Source organism: Beta vulgaris, chromosome 5 (genome assembly GCF_026745355.1).
Source record: "Beta vulgaris subsp. vulgaris cultivar EL10 chromosome 5, EL10.2, whole genome shotgun sequence".
NCBI classification, from domain to species: Eukaryota; Viridiplantae; Streptophyta; class Magnoliopsida; order Caryophyllales; family Amaranthaceae; genus Beta; species Beta vulgaris.
Genome location: NC_079206.1, coordinates 56658658 through 56679711, shown reverse-complemented (window position 1 = coordinate 56679711; position 21054 = coordinate 56658658). Strand labels below are relative to the sequence as shown.

Below are 21054 nucleotides of genomic sequence, written 5' to 3'. Positions count from 1 at the left end.
ATAATTTAGGCACGAATTAAAAAATCATATCCCCTAAATACGGTATTTTAGAAAATAATTAAAAATTCATATCCCCTAAATTCGGTATTTGAGTTATTAATCATATATTTTGGCACTAATTAAGAAATAAATTTATAGCAAGAAGCTGATATTTTAGGTACTACTTAAGGTATTACAACTATTTAAATGAACATGTTGTACTCTCTTCTTAAACCCTAATTAAAACAAAAATCTTAACAGATTATAATATTAAACTTAATGTTTATCAAGGGATGTATTAATCATACAATAAGTTGTATTATAGAGTTTTTTAAAAAGTTCAAATTATAAGATCATTGACCACATATCCATACCATCAAAATTATAAGTTCATTGCAAACTATAAAATCGTGGGCCGTCATATTACAAAGACTACGGTGTATCCCATAAAACGATGATAATTATTAGTGAGTTACAATGTGATTAGCAATACAAAACACGATACACGATAAAATCAATAATAATTGATATTAGCACCTCATTTATAACACAAAAAATAAACATCTTATGTATTAACACTTAGCTTGCATAAAAGAATAAACATCTTATGTACTAACACTTAGCTTGCACAAAAGAATAAACATCTTATCTACTAATACTTGCACAAAAGTCTAAACATCTTATGTATTAACACCTAATATTAAACTATCAACTAAAAAACGAATTAGCCAATATATAAATAGATAAGAAAAGATAACAAAGTCTCAACAAAAGTTAACTTTTACTTGACACATGAGGCTTGTAAAACTTAAAGGAGGGTAGCCTAATTGTAACAACAAGCATGAGATGTCTTAAAGTTTAGTATAATAATGGGACCCTTTTTATTGTACAAAATATCACATTGCAGTATTTAAAGTCCGCTAGGAATATGCTATCTTAACTGGTAAATGTATGAAATCTCTATGTAAGCTTAGAGATTAAAATTACATATAGAACTTATGTGAATTTTATTGTCCATAATTTTAGTGTAGTTGTATCTTTGTGAAGTTTATAAGTCATATATATATATTTGTTCAGTTTATTCACAACAACCGAATCACAGCTATAAAAAATAATATTACCATACATATGAAATTTGAGAGCTCATAATTTATAGGTGTTCATCTCAAAGAAAAGATAAAATGTCATGCAATATATTTCCACATATAAATTGATTTTTATTTCTATATATTACCGTTCATATGGAACAAGCATTATTGACCTGGGTCAGTGGGCTAATCACAAACTCACAATAAAAATGAAAAAAAGGGTGAATTGTGCATGTAACAACTAATTGACAATACAACTTATTCTATATTTTACTTTTCAAAATAAATAAAAAAATGGGTCAAATAGTATGAAACTTACAAGCTTTAAATTCTAAGAGAGGTGCATAGAATTTACTTCTATCTAGAAGCCGAATAATAATCTTAACAAAATCTAAGTTTGCTAATAAAGTTCCAAAATGTAACAAACCCTTGCTTAGAACTCTCAGTTTTCACTGCCATAAAATTCTGTCTTTTTCCATCTCAATTTGAACATCTAGAAAGTGAATCATCATCTCTATAAAAAACTTATGTAGATCACATCTGAATCTCACACATCCAATGTTAATGGATAAAAACACAATCAAATTCATTTTTTCTCCATTTTCGAAAATATCAAGTGTGTTCGATGAATCTATGGTCAAACTTTTTGGATAACATTTTTCGAATAAATCTGGAATTGAACGGAATTTTTTTTTCTTTAATAACATAAGATTCAATTGATCGAATGTAGCATTTATTTGAATAAATCTCCAATTTATTTAAATATGATATTGCTCAAATTCAGAAGAAAGGTTCAATCAAATATAACAATTCTAACTATGTTTTAAATCTCCATTTTTGATTTGTAATTTGCACATGTTCAGTTTGCCATTATAAGAGTTACCAGCATTAGGGTTTGAAATTTTATTTGTGATAAAGATCACGGGATCTCAAGACAACAAAAGAGTGAGGGTGAGAGGAACTGTGGAAAGTAGGGACGGCTAAAAGTGGGAAAAGAAGTGGTTGCATGATTGAATCCCAATAATGGAGCGAATTGTGATTTTATTTGGTCCTCAATGTGAAGCAATGGGTAGAGCAAAGATTTTTTCAGTCAACGCCGCACAATAATATTAATTACATCAGTCATTGAACGCACGGGTTATAAGTCAGTTTTAAAATATTCCTCATAAACGATATGATTATATAAAGTTTAAATCACGATCTAATATTCACCCCATAATTTTGGGAGATCGAACATCATAAAGTCATAAAATTTATAAATAAAAAAAATTCCGTGAATTTTGCACGGGTCAAAACCTAGTTTGACCATATTAAAATATATTGAACCTTATTGTATTCATATTACTAGTTATGTTTAATTATATGTTAGTAAGAATTTGTGAAAGAGATCTTTAAAATATATACGATAAGACAAATCCAACAATATCTCATGTGAGATTAGGCCATACCATAAGAGTTTAGACCAACTCACCTTATTTCATGTGAAGATAGCATAGCTTATGTCTTAAGGGAGCTCATTTGGTAGTCTTTTCAGTACTAACAAAACAATTCAACATGCGATTCTAAAAATATGAAGAAAGGCATTCTTAAAGTAAATAAGTTGATTAATGTTAATCCCAATATTATGAGGTTTGATATGATAAATTTTTCACTTAAATTGATTTGTATAACCATTTTGGAAGATTTGCCATCTAATTTCAATCTAACAAGCCATGTTTTGACTGGAAATTAATTTGAGTAAATTACAAGCTAAGTAAGGCTACCTTTTCACCCTTTATTACTCACTTTTTGTTCAATAATATCGAGAAAAGGATGTATATCAAGCTATAATAAATAAACTTATTTATAGTTGAAAGCACTGATGAGGCTATAATCATCATTGCCAGTTGGGTTTGGGTCATGAAACTTTTTTGTGTGCAATACCACCTATCATGAGAGTTGAGACACTCATATAGGACCAGGACAACCCACATCACCACATGTGGCATCACAACTAGACTTATACCCTAACTCTAATCATAACAATGATCAATTATCCAACAACATAAAAAGTAAAAACCACCTAAGCTTGATAAATCGTCATTTCTTAAAAGATTGGGTCGTAAATTCTACCTTCGCTTTATAGTTGCAACAAATGCTTTTTTGCACAATTGTTAAGGAAAGAGGCGAGAGAAGTAAAATTTCACTCAATTGCCCATGTTTTATTTTTCTTGCATGTTGGGTAGGTAAAATGAGGATAAAATAAACAATTTATCCCAAAACCTTTACTAAGAAGGAAATATTGCATCCAAATAAAAGCACCTAAAAACGAAAATTGTTGCAACTAAAGAAACAAATGAACTATAATTTTGAAAACAGAAAAATGATTTATTCGATCCTCAATACTTACTCTGTTTTTTTACTTGATCTGTTTTCCTTGAACACACATGTCAATGCACTAATTTAAACTTTCATATGTCTAATTATGAATAAGCAAAAATTACAAAAACTTGATATTCTAAAATTATACATTGAAATGAATCTAACAAGATCTCACATGACTAAATATTTTCTTAAGTACAAATCATAAAACATAGTCAAAATTAACATATATTAACAGTGTCAAAAGTTTAAATAAGTCATCTAAAAAACAAAGAAAATACGAAATTTCAATTACCAACACACTCAAGAATAGCTCTAAGGAAGATTGTAATTAATCGAGTGTCCAATTACATAAAAAATAATAAATTTAGGCGAAGAGAACATACTAATACACCAATGTGGTAATTCGGCCAGAAACACTGTTATCTACCGGAATGAATATAGCCCACAGGTTAGTTTTCCAGTTTGAAGCGGTTCAACACTGCCCCCATAAACAAAATTGAAAGAAAATCTTCCTAGTTCCTTGTGGAGAACAGCTCAATAGAAGAAGAAAATCATGGCATTTTAAGAATCCCCAATCTGGGGAATTGTGCACCATATACGAGAGTAGATATGACAAACAAGAGCGCAACTATTCAAACCATTTACGACCTCTGCAAGAAGACCTTTTCGCCCACAATTACACCTCCACCATCTTCTCCAGTCGTCCACAAACTTTGTTCTCTTTTGGGTAACTTTTCATTCTTCTTTCCCTTCATTTGGTTCTTTCAAATTTAGTTTTACCTCTTTTATCTGGGATCTTGATGTCATTTTCGGATCTATTTTGCATATGGCGTATGGGTTTTCGCTATTTATATTGGAGGCAATGAGTTCATATATGTAATATGCTGAATTAAAGATTGTATTTTTATAGTTTGTTTCTAGTGTTATGGAGTATTTTGTTAAATCTTGTTCAATAAATATCTGATTTTTGCATGTGGGTATTGCATATGAGTAATAATGTGGGAAGTAGTATTGACTAATATGATTATTAATGTGCGGCATACTGAATTTTAGTTGCTTTTTTTGGTTGTGATGTGTGGGATTTCTATATTAGGTAATATACTGTTCAATGGACTTTAATTATTTCTGCAATTGCTTGCTGAAATTGTATATATATTTGGATTTCTGCGAATGTCTGGATGAATGAGAACCTTTGATAACCTGAATCTAAACTAAAAGATAAGCTCTTCCTAAGAGACTAATCAATGATGATCCTCCATAGATTCGCCTATGTAAGCTGCGGCTAGATTGCAAAAATAAGAGCCTGAGTACCACTTGTAAATGATCCAAGAAACATGACAGGTGTAGGAACCTCTAAAGGATGTTACATAACATAGTTCAATTTAAATTATGGTAATATGGTTTACGCACTGAGAATTTGGGACCAGAATGGAAGGGTAAGGAAGGGACAAGAAAGTACGGAAGGATAGATATGAATGATATAAGCAGAAGAATGTACTTGTGTTTTAATGTGCTCATGTTTGTTCATAGAGGAAAAGTTGTTGAATGTGGTAAACTTTCTTTCTAGGTGTATGCCTTCCCATTCTTTCCAAATTTGAAGTAGAAATTGGAATGGAAATTTCAGATGAAATGGACTAGAGATTGACTCTTTTGCTGCGTGTGTTGATTGATGATAGTGTTCCACAAAAGAGATTTTTTCGCCTTAGTTGATTTTGCGCAAATTAAAGTGTTTCACACCTACCCTGCGAGTCTTTACTCTTTGTAACAATACCTCCTAGAACTGACACTTCATTGGGATAGAATTATATTGCTTTGCGTACCTTTCTTCTTCACTTCTGGTGTTTGGAGAACAATCTAGCCTTTATCTCCTTTGTCTACAATGAGTACACACCTTCCAGTTGGTTGTTGGGTTTGAGGTTATATGAAGTTCAAAGGTTATCTTTTTTTCTCTAGGAATGGATTTTGTCAAATTGAATTATGTAAGCCATCGTCACAGAGCTGTTTCACTTCTCTTCTGTTGTGAGCATTTTGGGGTTCATATCATGTTTAACTAAAGTCTTAAATGAGGAGACACATGTACTGTGTAGAGCAAATGTCATAATTTGTAATATGGAAAACATCTTTAAACTATGCTTCTCCGTTGCTCTGGCTACTACTTTTAGGAGTTTGCTTGAACTACTTCAATATAGCGAGTAATTGCACTTCCTTTCTTGGGGACTCTGGATAACGAGATCAAGGGCCTCTGACTAACATGGTAGAACTGATCAAGTGTCTCCAACTGAGATGTGTGTGCTCTGCATTAAGCATCATTGTTGGAAGCTCAATGCAGTTCTGTGCAAATGGTTTGATATGAAGACTTCTTCTTCTATCTGTCTAGTTAAAAGCTTGTTGTACTTGTATATTCATGCAAGACTATCAGTAGGAATATTTTTGTTGAGATTAGCATATGAAATGGAATTTTGACTTATCAAGTGCTTTATATCTTCATGTCCTCCTTTTCATGACCTGAAATGGCACTTAATCTGTCAATGCCACGCCAAAGTATTCGGCTCGCTTTAGTGTTTGCGAATGGATCTCTTGAAGGTTCTAAATTATAATAATTCAGAATCTAATACTATTGTAATGCTAGAATGGTGCGTTGGCTCAAAGGATGAGGGTATATCTAATGATCTTATGGTATGAATAATGAATAATTTGGTGAAGATCTTTGGGTGACAAGATAAATAGGTTTTCTTCCCACAATATAAATTTATGCTTTATGGACCTTGCATGCTTTGCAATTTAAGAGCACTAGGTAATGCAAAGAATCCCTAGGTTAGTTGATGAAAGGGAATCATTAGGACATTGCTTCTATACATGCAAGACTCCTATGCTGCTGCTATTGTCTATTAGAATAAATATTTGCTTCCTTCCACAGATAAATTCCTCTTTGATGGGAGACACGCATATATTAAGAGTAAGTAGTAATCGAGTGTAGTCGTTTCTGGTAGATATTTCTAAATTAAGATTTAAGAACAGAAAAGGAGAGAGGGAGAGGAGGAGGGGGAGAGGTAGAGTGGGGCAGAATTTCCATTCAAGTTGACATGGGTTGAACGGGTAGAATCTCCATTCAAGTTGACATGATGGAACAAGATAGTATACAAGACACTTTGTGGACGGAGTATAAAATCTTAAGATATATTAGGATAATATATGGGGCAATTATGGTTGGAGAAAGTTAGGTGTTGGAGTTGGCTTTTAGGCTAGGTAGGTCTGTCTGTTACTAATTGTTAAAGCTGTGGCCATCCCTCTTTTTCTCAAGTATGCCATGGCTCTTGCATCTTCAACTTCCCATTCAGTAGTCAATGAGTCTATTGGTAATACAAGTGTTTGGTTTTTAGCTAATCTAAAGGGTGCATATACCCCATCGTTGAAGAGTGTGATTTTCAATCTAAGAATTGCAAAGACTGCTTTATGCCAAAGTTTGATGAAATTAGTCAACTATGTCATTTTCCTAAGTCAACATGTCTCCTTTGGTATCTCCTCTTCTTCCTTGTAGAATTCGATTTGAGACATGCAGATGCAAGTTATATTTTAAGAAACCCAAATCATGCAAGACATGGAAAAGAGAGATTCGGGGTCTTGCTGGAAATTAACCTGCATGCCCTAAACTTGGAAGAAATTACAGCTACTCAAATTGACTTAATACCCCTTATAACCTTCGCATACCATTTGCTTTGTATAAGGAGAAGAAGCATCAAACTTCAGAATTGTGCTGCTTATAACAATCAGTCCGTCCCCAAAGCAGACTGTTGATGCTAACCATGATAAGTGGGAAATTTGAGGTCAATGAAAAGAAGAGTTAATGGGAAAGATATAAGATCTAGGAGCATTTCCATCTTTGCCACCAACTTTCATGTAAGATTAGTGTGCACTTGAGCTTTGGAGGGTTGGGTGTTGTAGACTTGGGTGTTGGAGAGTTTGGAGTTGGAAGAGAGAGAAATGTTTGGATTAGGCCATAAGAAGATTTGAGAAGCTGAGGAACTAAGGATGGGGACATGGAGTTGAAATCATGGAGCTTATTTACTTATTTGGAGGGGAAAGTGATATTATGTCTTATGTGTTTGTCTTGATAGAATAATGTGGAGTATGAGAGCAGCAGTTTTTGTTCTTTCTTGGGAGACCAAGGGAGGGAGTTGTCAATTGCATTTCCTTTTCCTTTTTCTTTGAATTGTTTTGGCTTTCATCTTACTGATAATAAGCAAAATTAAGTTGTCTTTCTCTATTCAATGATTAGTGTGAACAAGAAAGGTCAGAACTTTTACTAAACATTTCTATTCAAATCATATTCTTGATTGATCATTATTTGAGATTAGGGGTGACTATCACCTCACTAATCTTGAAATTTTCTATGGAGACTATAAACTTTGTTGCAGTAAAACATGAGTATAAATAAATAAACATGCTTAGGTTTTTGTGTGTCCTTTTTCTCATCTGAAAAAGTAACTTTGTTAAAACGTAGCTATTACAATCAACTACTAATCAAGTGTTTATACAATGAGCTATAGCTTTACTGTTATCAGTTACTTCTTAATAGGGCATAAATCAAGTTCATCGGGTTATCTAGGGCTTGATGATTTCCCACTTTTTGGTCTAAGCAAAAGGTTTTATCAGCTGTCTTTTACATATATAATGTATTCTCTTTCCTTTTCATTTCTTCTGTATCTTTCTTTCCCCCTTCCGTAAAAGCAAATTCAGGTCATTATTGATTATGCAGAAGCCATGAGTGACACTACATATACGGTAATATCTTCGTGGGATTTTGATTGTTTAGTTTTGGGGGGAAAATTTCCAGAAAAATTGCTTTCTTATGTTCCCTTTTTTTGGTTGTACAGGTAAAAATAGTTTTCCTAGAGGTAGATTATAGTTCTCCCACGGCTGGAAACCTTTTCCTTTTCAAAGGAAGAAAGACCAAATTTCCCCTCTCTTTTTCTTACCCCCCCCCCCCCCAACCCAATCCATCCTCACCTTTTTTCTCTACCATCTCTGCTCTATCTAAACTATGGAAAACTGATCTATGATTTCTTGGCGGAAAATCTTTTCATGGATAATTAATTTCCAGTGAAAATGTTTTTCGTCCAACCAAATGGAGCCTTTGGTTTATAATTGTAGATTATTTAATAAATCGTAAAAACTAGTTGGAGACGAGGTTTGCATCACGCAACTTATGTTAGGAAGTGTTCAGCACTGAATACCTAATAACCCTCTAGAGAAGACTTGTCTTTGTTATTTTTCTAAAATAGAATTGCTAGCATTATGGATTCTTGACTTTAGATGTACACAGCTAATCGCTGATGTTTTGACTGCAAAATCACCTGGCTCTTTTCTCCCATTTATGTTGCTACTGAAATTCAGCTACTTTTCATCCTTCTTCTCTGAGCCACTAATAACACAACCTTGGCTGCTATTGTGTATAACCCAAAAATTCTCAAATGATGACAAACCTAAATTTTTAAAAGATAAAGAAATTGAAGGCTTCAAGGAGTTTATCGATTGTCCTTACGTTACATTGAACGCATTACTTGATGGACCAACATCCCTTCTTTTCCTCTTATAACCGGTTTAAATCCTCCCTTGGCATTTGCCAACTGAAATAACAGTGCTTTTCCTTTGTTCCAGCTTTTCTTAAACTCTTCAGTTGCTTGGATATCTTGAATAAAGAAGTGAATGATTTTGATGATTGAAATACTGTAACGTTATGTTATGGGTTAACATATTAATATTTTGTACTCATACTTGGTCTGAAGACATGGTTGCTTGCGTAAAGACAGGGGACCGGTGTCTTTCTTTTGTCCCGACATCAAAGGATATATGATATGCCTGGTTTAGGGGGGAGGTTTCTTTTTGTCATCATCCAATAAGATACCAATGTACCCTAAAAGTTCAATAGAAGGAAAAACAAGAGGCATTTATGCAGGCAACAGCTTCTTCTTTCCTCTCTCTGTTATAATGTTGTGTTGTCATCAATGGCTGCGGACCCAAAAGGTAGAGATGCATTCTAATTAGAAAAACTGTTTGCTAGTTTACGGCCATTTGAGTCTTTTTTTCCATCTCCTGTCCGAGATGACATGTTTTTCTTATTGATATCTACAACTTCCTTTAGCTAATTACAAGTTCACAACCCAACTCCTATCAACTTTTAGGAATTTTTTTTTATAAATAAAGTTGATGGCTCTTGGTAAAACTAGGCTGTTTATCTATCTCTGAGAATGTACCACTGATGTATTTGTTAGAGTGTGTGTTCTAGCGGGTTGCATCTGTTTGTCATAATAAGGATTCACTTTATGTAGAATTTTTAACTCCAAAATATAGTATGGCGTGGATATGGTAGTGTCTCTTTAAAATGAATTGACTTGCAAAATGTTCTCTGAGGAACTTTGTGAAAATTCACCTGGGTGGGTTACGATATCAATTTCAGAACATTGATTATTACGCTGGAAGCAAACCAAATTATGGGGTCTGACTCTGACCTGAGTGAAAAATACTGGTATGATTTTGGATACATATATATTTGTTCTATCTAATAACCTTCGTTCTTCTGTACAAATAATGAGTTTACCTTGATTCGCATTTTCTCCTGCTTAACTAATTTTTTGAAAAGAGATGAGGGTATTAAAATGTTCATAAATATATATCGTGTGCCAGATGGCATCCTTTTTGCAGCATTTGAACAGTTGGACACTTTTAGCTTCCACTTTAAACGGCAATTTAGCTTTAGAGTTGTGATCAGTGTGATAATGTTCTCCTTTGCAGACACAGTGAATCCTGCTGATGTTGGTCTGAGAGAAGAAAACGTGGATGATGACCGAGGATATGGCCTTTCTTTGCTGAACCCATTCAACCGAGCACCTAGATGGGCCCAACCTATAACGTATTTGGATATTCATGAGTCTGACAGTTTTACAGTAATGTCATATTCTTTTCTCTATCACTTTATTGTGCCATTAACTTCTCATGCACCTTCCACTATGGATACTATTTAGAAATCAATTCAAGTAATAGTTCACAGCTCTATACAACATGTTTTACTTTTTTTGCTTGAAAATATCTTCGTTCATCTGGTTCAAATGCGTAATACTTTGCTGTAATTTCACTCTTCTAGCTGACTTACCTTTTGTCTCGAATCAATGTATTATATATAGCAACTACCCTGTAAAAAGAAGGAATTGACTTGTACAGTTTAAATAAAGAAAAAGGTTATCGTTTAGCAGACTGTCAGGTCATATAAGATACATTGCTTATAGTTATAAGAGGTTCATGGATTTTCTGAAGTGCTTACTCCTTGTTGAAGAGATCGGGCTTCAGTAATTTACTAGTTACCAATCATCATAAAGTAGTTTTGTGTTGTCACTATGTCATAGTCTTCCATTTACTAGTGTTACTAATCATCATAAAGTAGTTTTGTTATTCTGGATACATCACTTTGTTTCTCTTCATGAATCTGTTAGTACTGTCATTCCAGCCTCCATTTGGTGTTCTACACTAACTTTTTTATTGGCCAGATGTGCATATTTTGCTTCCCAACATCTGCAGTCATTCCTCTGCATGATCATCCTGAAATGACAGTCTTCAGCAAACTTCTGTATGGATCCTTGCATGTGAAGGCCTATGATTGGATTGAACCTCCACAAATTGCAAAGAGCAATGCACCTGAGTATTCTCAAGGTATGCCATGTATTGGATTAATCATCGCACATGTTGGAGGATCTTTAGATTTTAAGAAATGCTAATCTGAAACATTGTTGATGGGGTCTGTCAGGCTGGAGTACAGCTGCATAGAAGGTTCATATTACTTTGGCCCCTTATGAAGGTTGTGAAAACCTGCTGTTGAGAAAACATGGTTGTTAAATGTCCACCTCAGGTCAAAATAATTCTAATTTTGACGACCCCTTTTTATTTCCAAGTGCTGTTATTAATTACCACCACTGATAATTACTTGCTGTTATTAGTTACCAAGTTTAGTGAGGTGTGCATGTCAACCAATTTATAGTTTACATAATCATTTAGCCTTTGGGAGTACTTGGGACAAAGCAAGCTAGAAACTCGGGAAATCTTTAAAGCATGTCAGGACGTGGGTGATTATAGTTTTCTCAGTTTTCTTCCATAAATAGAATTTCGATGAATAAACTCTCTGCAATAAGTATGTGCTTATAATATATAGAGTTGTAGCCTGTAGGAGTTTTTGGTAGGAGGTTCAAAATTTTGGAACTCAATAGTATTCATTTTATCAAATCTTAGCCTCAGTATTACCTATGATTTCCTAAGACTGTCAGATGAGTTTTTTTTCTTCTTTTATTTGTCTGCGTTACATGTCATACATCCTCCTACGCCGGTTTTGTTAATAATGAGACAAAAGTTTATCTGAATAGGTGGATCCCTGTTTTTTAGTAGTATTCTATCAGCTTTGTCTCACAACAATGTACAATCTCAGCTATCTCAATGCAGTCGACTGGCAAGGTTTATCTCTCTTGTGAACGCCGGCTTGCATTTAACCTCTTACTAACCATAAGCATCTGTTACATCATTGTCTGAACCCTTTTGTGATTATAGCATGAAAAGATGCACAACCACAAGCAAATTTTGGTTAGTATCCTTTTTGTCAAAAGACCAAATTTTTGGGAATTAAAAAGTCAATTTGTTGAGTATTGAAAGTTTTTCTTTCTTGAACCTTTCTTAATCCTCAGGGGATGGGGGTAATAAGAGCTTGACAATTCAGTTTTCCCTTTTTTCCCTTGATTTTCTTATCCACTGTGGTATGTAGAATGTACCTTCAATATATTTTTCCCATGTACAATATATTTTCCCCCTTTTTTATAATTATGATATTCGTTTTTTTTTCCAGCTAGGTTAGCGAAGTTGGTTTCTGACAAAGTCCTAACAGCACCTTGTGGAACCAGAGTTCTATACCCCACAAGTGGGGGAAATGTACATTGCTTCACAGCAGTGACCCCCTGTGCTGTGCTTGATATTCTCACACCACCTTACTTGGAGGATGCAGGCAGGAGATGCACCTATTATCACGACTATCCATATTCAAGCTTTCGTAAGTTGCTCGGTTTCCTCCGTGATATTCAGAATCTTTGTCCCCAAGCCATTTGCAATGTCAACCTTTTCTACTTGTGTCATTGCAGCTGGACAAGGAGTTATAAGTGATGGAAAAGAGGAGGATTATGCATGGCTTGCCGAGATAGAAGCACCTAATGTCTATATGCGTCCTGGAAACTATGCTGGCCCCTCTCTTCAGGAGTAACAGTGAGTTAATCACTAATCAGCCGGTTTTCTTTGATACTGTCGAATCCAGTCTTGAAGTTGAATAGCTGCTCGTGGAATGATCTTTGCTTGCTGTGAGAGAGTTTGGTGTAACATTATGGGTGAATTCTTCCACTCCAGGGCATCGTGATCAAAACGTCAAAAAGTGGGCAAAGTAGAAAAAACGTGCAAAATATAACACGCGTCTTTGAATTCTCACAGTTGTAAGCTGGTAAGTTCTTCCCGAGACATATTTCGCAGTTGTGTAAATTTTTAGCATCCGACATAGGTCATAGGTGTTAATAGATGAGGATGCTTAGTAAGTTGTGAGGTTTTCATTGTCCTAATCTCGTTTCGCAGAAGTGCAATATTGTTTAGCTTAGGGATGATAGTGAGAGGGGTCTGAGTTTTGAGTCTGGCGACGCTCAACTTGAGCTTACCAACCTTTGAACACAAGCTCTTGATCGTCATTTTTTTTTTCTTGTTTAGTCTTGTAATCTGGTTTTTTCTGATTAAAATTGTATTTTATTAATTGAAACTCATATTAACCGATTCTTTTTTATCTTTTATTTTGGAGCGTCAAGTAGGTCAATAAAACATTAAACATGTCTTCGTCGTCTTTAAACATAAACTTTAAAACCAAAGTTTGGACTATTTACCTTGGCAGGAAACAGAATTAAGCTATGTGTTTAAAGGACTTGCTAGAATATAGGAAAAATAGCGAAAATATTTGGAAAATATTTTGTTCATTATCGGTTTTTTGAAAAAAAAAAGCAATCAAGGCGAACTTGTTGAGAGATAAAAGATCATGATAGATTATGAAAGTGAATAAAATAAATTGACTAACTTCGTACTAGCAAACTCAATTGAAATGAACATCATCTTTTTATATGGTGCAATTAACAATATCGTGTACAACATCTAGTATACATAGCAAATATAGTTTCCGGAACATAGTAAATATGTAACATGTAATGGTTTTTTTTAAGCACAATGGATATCCAATACACACTAATACTACCCACCTATAGTAGATGAGAAATAATTTTTTTTTTGTTCTTCCTGTTTAGAATCTTGACACTATTTACAATTGAGAGAATTTTCTAAATTACTTTCAACATATGATAAAAAAAAAATAGTCATGTGTGGTCTTGTTTGATGCGTTTTAATGAGTACTTTATTAATATTTAATTATTACAATATTACTAATACACAATGAAAGATATTTAACGTCAACGACGCACATTGACAAACGTGAAAGTCAAAATAGGAAGAACAACAAGAAACAGAGAGAGTAATAATCATTTAATGGATTATACGAGCTAGTCTTTTAAACTTCAAATGCAAAATCTTTTTTTATTTATTTATGATAAAGCATTAAGCTAACTAAATTAAACAATCATTAATGACAAACACTAATCTTATAATCATACAAGCTAAGGGAACCTAATCATCCTACTTATTTTTGAAAATTGATTAGGAACATGATAATCTAACAATCCTCTACGCACTAATAACACATTACACACTAATAAAAATCAAAATGGATAATAAGCTTGTTTAGACATTTTCATCAAGAAGCATCAAAGGTGAAGAGAAACAAAATAATGATAGATGAGAAACACAGGCTAAAGGAGCGTAACCCTTGTTGGCTCTTTACTCTAACCTTGTATGTATGTTTGTACTTGAACATGCTCCTTCATTATTAGTCTTGGCGCTGTTATCAACAAACACAAACTTGGAAGCAAAGAAGCTGAAATAAAAGAAGTTCAACACTCCAATGCAAGCAATAATAGCATAGAAGTAGTCAAGATGGTTCTTATTAAGATCATGTCCACCCAACCATGCATATCCATCATTCCTTCGAGTGGCGCGATATATGATGTTAACAATAAGCGTGGCTAAGTAACTTGCCATGGACAAACTTATGAAGAAAATTGAGCCAGCAATGGATCTCATACTTTCAGGCATTTGTGTTGTAAAAAACTCCATGATTGTAACCGCGGCAAAGGCTTCAGTTAAGCCAGAAAGGATAAGTTGTGGGGCAAGACATCCTACATGAATAGAAGACACAAAGGAGTTGTTTCTTATGGCGGTGTTTCTTCTCTTAGACTCAACAATTGCAGCAACAGACATGCATAGAATTGACATAATAATCCCAATTTTAATCCGCGCTTTTACAGACAACCTTACATCACCCTTCTTCATTACTTTCCTGGCTACTGGTAGAATGAGTCGCTCATATGATAAGATCCAGAGCGAGAGAGCAGCCATGCCTGCAAACCCTATCCATGCAGGTGGGATCAAAAACCGCGATCCTAGCTTTCGATTCATCTGAATTGCTTGAAGGATGCCAAAAGTGTTCTGTTGATCCATTGATACAAAACATAGAATCCCAGTTAACCAAACTGGTAAAATTCCAATTAGGCTTTTCAATTGTTCCACTTGTTGTACACTACAAAGTGTCCAGTTGTTCTTAGCCATACCTCCTTCATCAACTTCTTGAGCACATTGGTTTATCAAACAAGCCTTATCTAAGAAGTTTAATCTGTTGGATCTGCTTAATTTAGGCACATTTAACAACTGATCATCATCATCATCTTCAATAATAATAGGAGGGTCATAAAAACTTTGATTACTCATTTGATCTAGTAGAGTCAAGTTTCTTTTCCTGTAGGCTGCTATAGTTACCTTAAGCATGTCAATAAAGATGCTCCCTTGAGGTTTCTTGTAAATGTAGGTTGGGCACCCAATTAAGAAAATGATGCTTGAGAGTGCAAAACACGCGGTTGGGATCGCAAATCCGATGGTCCAACTAATGTTGGTTTGGATATAAACTACAGTGGTGAGTGCTACTAACAGAGAAATTGTGAAGGAGAAGTACCACCAATTGTAGAAGCGCGCTAATAAGGCCCTGCCTTTCTCTGTTCTTGGGTCGAATTGATCAGCACCAAAGGCAATGTTGCACGGTCTTATGCACCCTGCTCCCATTGCTAGTAGTAGGAGAGCTATGAACAGAACTGCAAGCTGCCAACTTGTGGCTGCCATGCAGTTTGATCCTGCCTTACAAGCTAAAGGCCTTAGTTTTTGTACTCCAGCACCTAAAGTCATTGCTCCCATTCCCTGTAATATTACATGCATCTTATTGATGTTACAATCAATTCTTCATTTCTAACTTATTATAGTAGTAATGTGTTTAGCATGTAACATCATCTCATTCTATTCATTGGATCTTGATTAAGATTTTTTGTTGGCTTCAAATGTAATCGTCACTCTTATGATAGTGGTAAAAAGATGGAATTAGTTTAACTTCATTTCCAAAAAAAAAAAAAGTGAACTTCTGGTGTGTATCAAATTGAAGGTGTAAACCCATTTGTGTTTTTTTTGCATAATTTCAGAGATATGACCTGACATTTGTATAATTATAGTGAGATGGTCTATTTAAATATTATTGTGAAAATGAGAATCAATGGTTATTTGTGCCAATATAGTGAGAATTATGTGTGTTATGTTTGTATTAAGATTTAATGCTCGTTTATTCTAAGATGTATTATTGATTATTTAAATTATGATAATAATTGATAACATTTTAAATGGTCCTCATCGATTTTTTTTAATCATAGAAAAAGTTATCTTATTGTTGAGTTGCTTATGTCTTTTTTTGCTTATTGCTTTATGACAGATTAAACATCTTTTTGTGGTGAATAAGGGTAGGATTACATAAAATTATTTACAGGACAACTTGAACATTAATTGGAATATAAACTGAAAATCAAGAAAGCATAATAACGTTGTTGTGACTTTATTGTAATGTTCTTCTAGAGATCATCCACACTCCCTAGACCCTAATAGACTTCAATGGTCTATTCCTTAGATCAACGGTTGACAATGCATGGAGAGGATGACAAAGGAGTTTTTAGTTTTTCAAACATTATTAAAAGAGACGGTCTAATTTTAATATAAAAGTAGACATAGTTATTAAATAAATTAAATTAGTCTCGAAAGAAATGAACCTAGTCACTATTTGGAAATAGTTAGAAGGAATCGGAGAATATTCTAGTACATTATAGGAATCAATTAACATTCTCTTATTACTAGATTTCTCATTTGTATATTTTGACAAAAATTATCCCACTACTAGTCCATTTTTATAGTCATAGATAAAATTTAGTGGTTGATGAGCAATATAGTACTTCATTAGTGGATCAAGTGTTGAACAGTTCAAAACTAGCAATCTCACTTCTATAATTAGAATAAATCAAAGTTGCATGCAAGGAATTAAAAGCGCATGCACCATAAATCATAATCTTACCAGCATAGAAACTAGGGTACCAAGAAGCAAAGTGCAGAACCTACCCAGGTAGGCATCAGAAAGCAAAGCACCTGGGAATGTCAAAAAATTGCAAGATCCAGACCATAAGTTTACTACATTAACCAGTAGTATGCCATCCATGTTGTATTTTGTGCGCAAATACACTGTTATGTTTGTTACCAAACTCATTGATGCCAGCTTCTCAAATGTCTCATTAGCTGTAAACAAAGTTTTAAACTATATTTAGTACTACTATAGAAAATGTCATAAACATGCATGCACTATTATAATAAACAAAATTAAACCCCCTCGTCTATTATACTCCTTACTCAAACACATGAAAACATATTAGGCCCGATATTCGATATAGGTTAAACCTAACCTAGCTAATACGTTGTTACATATAATAATAGAGAAGTGCAAACAATATAAAATCATATATACATACTTCATTTCGTTTTGAATGCAACAAATGAATATTTTATATCTCACAAATAATTCCTTTTTGTTGCATTTAAAACTAAACGGAGGTGGTCGTAAACTATAGTATTACCTAAAATATATTTTACAGCTGTCCATCCTCCTTTCTTCCTTCTATTATTGTTTATCGAAGAAGTTTGAGCACCCTTCTCTTCATCTTTCTCTCTATTCATCATTAATGGAGAATGGTGATTAGAGGAAGAAGAGGAGAAGAGTTAGAGAAGGTAAATCTGGAGAAAGAGGAAATTTATTAAGTTTGGTTAACTTTGTGTTGTTATATAAACAATTATATGAAATTATATTAATATAAATAAATCAAAGGAAGGTGGATGGGATCCAAGAAATCCGCAATATTAGTCAAAAACAAACTCTAAGAGAAACATGCAGCCAACTAGGAAGTGTGGTTTTCTTTTGAAATCCAACTTTTATTATAGTAGAAATCAACTTTTTTAAAGACTGCTTAGGATACTAATTATAGTTAAATTGTTAAGGTGAAATATCATGTCTTTCAAAAAAAGAAAATATCATTGTTAAATGGAGAACACATTACTAGATTACGTTAGATATTCTAGGAGAAAGTTAAGCAAAGATGGCGACGTGATCTTTGGTTGAAATATCCCAAGGGTGGCTCCTCAACTTTTTTTGCAAAATTCTTATTAGTAACTTCATGTCAAAAAAAAAAATCATGTTTTGGTATATATATAATATATATATATATATATATATATATATATATAATATATATATATATATATATATATAGGGGAAGGATCCGCTGAAAACCACTCTTAGACTGAAAACTGAAAACAAAGTAACTTTTAACTCCTTTAGGGTAACTTTTAACACTTTTAGGATAACTGTAACTTTTGTCAGTTTTGGGGTAACTTTATTATATTAAGGATAGTTTTATATATTTCAAGGGTAACTTTATTCATTATAAGAGTAACTATTACCACTTTTAAGGTAACTTTTTACCTTGAAATATATGTTAGTGAGAGGGGGGGTAACAAATAGCTTTAAAACAGCAACTAATCACAATACTTTGGCAACTAATAACAATACTTTGTATGAATTTCGCCAAATATATGTTAGTGAGAGGGGGTAACAAATAGCTTTAAAACAGCAACTAATAACAATACTTTGGAAACTAATAAAACACTTGATATAGGGTAACTTTTAAGTTTTCAACAAATCTACACCAAAATAAAATCCACCAAAATCCACCAAAAATTCACAAGTCAAAAATCAAATCACCGACAACAATCACATAATTTGACAATTACAATTAGAAGATTAGAAGAGTATGCTTTATTTTCAATATTCGAACTATTGAAAAGTAAATAACATTTAACAAGAATAAAAGAAAAATCAAGAAGAATGAGTGTTCATAGCCTAAAAAAAAGCATCTAATAAGAATCCAAAATTGAGCAATCCAATAAAAATCCATAAGAATAAAGCTGCTGAGATTTTGTTTCATCTTTGTACCAGAGGCAGAGATGGAACCTGCAAATAAATAGCATCCATAAGGTACGATAACAAATTTTGAACTATACCATCGTCATAAATGTGTTAAATCTAATAAATTGAGTAAAAGAGTAAATTACCAAGATAGTAAGAGAGTGAAAGAGGAGAGAGATTGAAAGCCAACCATACAATGCAGCAGCGAGTTCCGGCACAACGAGGCCGGATTAGGTGAAGGTCAGTGTCCAAACTCCAAACTCCAAACACAAGTTTCGTAAATTTTATTTTTTGTTCAAATTCGATCTGTTCTAATCGAATCTAGTAATTGTTTAACAACAGATTGAATTTGAACAAAAAATGAAGATCTCTTCACAATTTCGATCGAAAATTACTAGATCCAAAAATTTAGTTGGAGAGCAAAAATGGCGGATTCGAGATTATGGAGAAATAGGGCTGCTATGGAAGTTGAGATGAGGAGAGAGAAAATCGCCGGTGAGAGGTAGAGATGAGGGGTAAGAGAGAGAAAGTCATCTGCTTGGAGGAAAATGGCGTTTCAAGAGATTAGGAGAGAGAATCTGTTTGAGAATGAGGAGTAATAGAAAGAAAATCAAGTGGCACACGTATGGTTAAATCATGGCCGTTCAAAATATCATTTTATAAATCCAACGGCTCAGATTAACTGTTTTCAGTTTTCAGCTTAATTGTTGTTTTCACAAGATCCCATTCCTATATATATATATATATATATATATATATATATATATATATATATAGGAATGGGATCTTGTGAAAACCACTAGCTAATCTGAAAACTGAAAACAAGCAATCTCAACCGTTAGATTATCTATAGTATAATCTAACGGACGAAATTCACAGATGATTTTGAGCAAAAGATCGAGCGCTTTCTTTCTCTCAAAATTCCAGATCAAACTTTCTCTCTCCTCTTCTCCTCTCTCTCCTCCGTTTATCTTGTGAAACTCATAAACTTTCTCTCTCTCTCTCCTTCGTTTATTCCAGATCAAACTTTCTCTCTCCTCTTCTCCTCTCTCCATCCTCCTTCGTTTATTGCAGATCAAAATTCCAGATCAAGCGAATTCCAGATCAAAATTCGAGTAAGATTTCCTCTGTTTTTTGGTTTTAGATTTAGTTTATTTTCATTTACAATTTTTGGAAGTAAAATCAATTGAGATTTTATTCTGAAATTGATCGAGTTTTCTTGAGGTTTCATCTGAAATCTATTGTTGATTGAATCTATATTTCTTGAGTCTAAATTTCAAAATGACTACATCTACTACTACTCTTGCGGTTGATCCAACTGCTATTCTTGGTAGTGTAAAATCGAGGTTTTGTTTGCTCTTCATGGTCGGATCTGGACAACTTCGCGGTGGTGTTGTTTGTTTTGGACGGTGCCACGGTGGTGCTCATGTGTTTTGGGTTAATTAACCAAAAGTTACCCTATAAATGGTAAAAGTTACCCTAAGAATGGTAATAGTTATTCTTATAAGGAACCACATAAATGATATCCTGAAACAGATATATTGAAGGTGCTTCTCACTGCAGCGGCTCGATGAATTTGCTGTCTTCAGTGTCTTGTACTTGGTGACTGGCGAGAGAAAGAGAGGCAAGCTAGAAGGAAGTGGGAGCCTGAACATCTTGTTAAGATTGTGAATTGCTCCCTTTCTCCTTCTCGTCTGTTTTTTTTAGCTTTTGTGATTTTTGTTTGCATTTCTTGTTAATGTATGGTTGTCTAATTCTGTATTTATTTGTGTGATTATTATGTTTGAACTTTTGATTTATCACTAATTACTTTACTAATTTAGTGTTTTTAGATTTATAGTTCAGCTTTCTGATTAGTATGAGATGTTAATACTTTGGCTTTCTGACTGGATTGTTTTTGCAGTATTCAACATTAGTATATTATGGCGCCTAATGGAAAGACTAGTAATACCATCCAAGAATCTTTGTTTTCATGTATATGTATTCGGACTAGTTGGGAAGAACAGTTCTTCGTGTATGTGACTGTATTTTTTGTAAGCCGAATTTGTATATCTGGTTTACTAATGGACTCTGCTAGTTATTTCA

General features: G+C 33.7%; 2 protein-coding genes and 1 long non-coding RNA gene across 7 annotated transcripts; 2 read left to right on the top strand and 1 right to left on the bottom strand.

Moving 5' to 3' along the window:
- Positions 1-3798: 3798 nt before the first annotated feature.
- Positions 3799-13288, top strand: LOC104894037 (plant cysteine oxidase 3). Its single transcript, XM_010680199.4, has 5 exons — positions 3799-4158; positions 10224-10375; positions 10973-11135; positions 12313-12513; positions 12602-13288. Exons 1-5 carry the CDS (start codon positions 4041-4043, stop codon positions 12718-12720), a joined length of 753 nt encoding a protein of 250 aa, XP_010678501.1. The 5' UTR covers positions 3799-4040; the 3' UTR covers positions 12721-13288.
- An 814-nt stretch (positions 13289-14102) lies between these two features.
- Positions 14103-19674, bottom strand: LOC104894036 (protein NRT1/ PTR FAMILY 2.8). 5 transcript variants are annotated; one of them, XM_048644294.2, is made up of 5 exons: positions 19116-19674; positions 18997-19014; positions 17585-17741; positions 17032-17249; positions 14103-15842 (listed from the first exon to the last, which is right to left on the bottom strand). In XM_048644294.2, exons 3-5 carry the CDS (start codon positions 17685-17687, stop codon positions 14376-14378), a joined length of 1788 nt encoding a protein of 595 aa, XP_048500251.1. In that variant the 5' UTR covers positions 17688-17741; positions 18997-19014; positions 19116-19674; the 3' UTR covers positions 14103-14375. The 5 variants fall into 5 exon arrangements, with proteins under 5 accessions (XP_048500251.1, XP_048500252.1, XP_048500255.1 ...); XM_048644295.2 differs by having other exon boundaries at positions 19160-19674; XM_048644298.2 differs by lacking the exon at positions 17585-17741 and having other exon boundaries at positions 17076-17249; positions 19160-19674.
- Positions 19675-19756: 82 nt separating this feature from the next.
- On the top strand, positions 19757-21054 carry LOC104894035 (uncharacterized). The gene is made up of 2 exons (XR_002040013.2): positions 19757-20436; positions 20533-21054. It is a non-coding gene; the product is annotated as an uncharacterized LOC104894035 (long non-coding RNA).

Coding starts and splice junctions, on each gene's coding strand:
- LOC104894036 (XM_048644294.2), bottom strand. CDS start 17,687: ATGATGAATAGAGAGAAAGATGAAGAGAAGGGTGCTCAAACTTCTTCG. Junction 17,250..17,584: donor AGCTGTAAAATATATTTTAG/GTAATACTATAG, acceptor CTTTGTTTACAG/CTAATGAGACATTTGAGAAG. Junction 15,843..17,031: donor GTACCCTAGTTTCTATGCTG/GTAAGATTATGA, acceptor GTAATATTACAG/GGAATGGGAGCAATGACTTT.
- LOC104894037 (XM_010680199.4), top strand. CDS start 4,041: ATGACAAACAAGAGCGCAACTATTCAAACCATTTACGACCTCTGCAAG. Junction 11,136..12,312: donor TGCACCTGAGTATTCTCAAG/GTATGCCATGTA, acceptor TTTTTTTTCCAG/CTAGGTTAGCGAAGTTGGTT. Junction 12,514..12,601: donor CTATCCATATTCAAGCTTTC/GTAAGTTGCTCG, acceptor GTGTCATTGCAG/CTGGACAAGGAGTTATAAGT.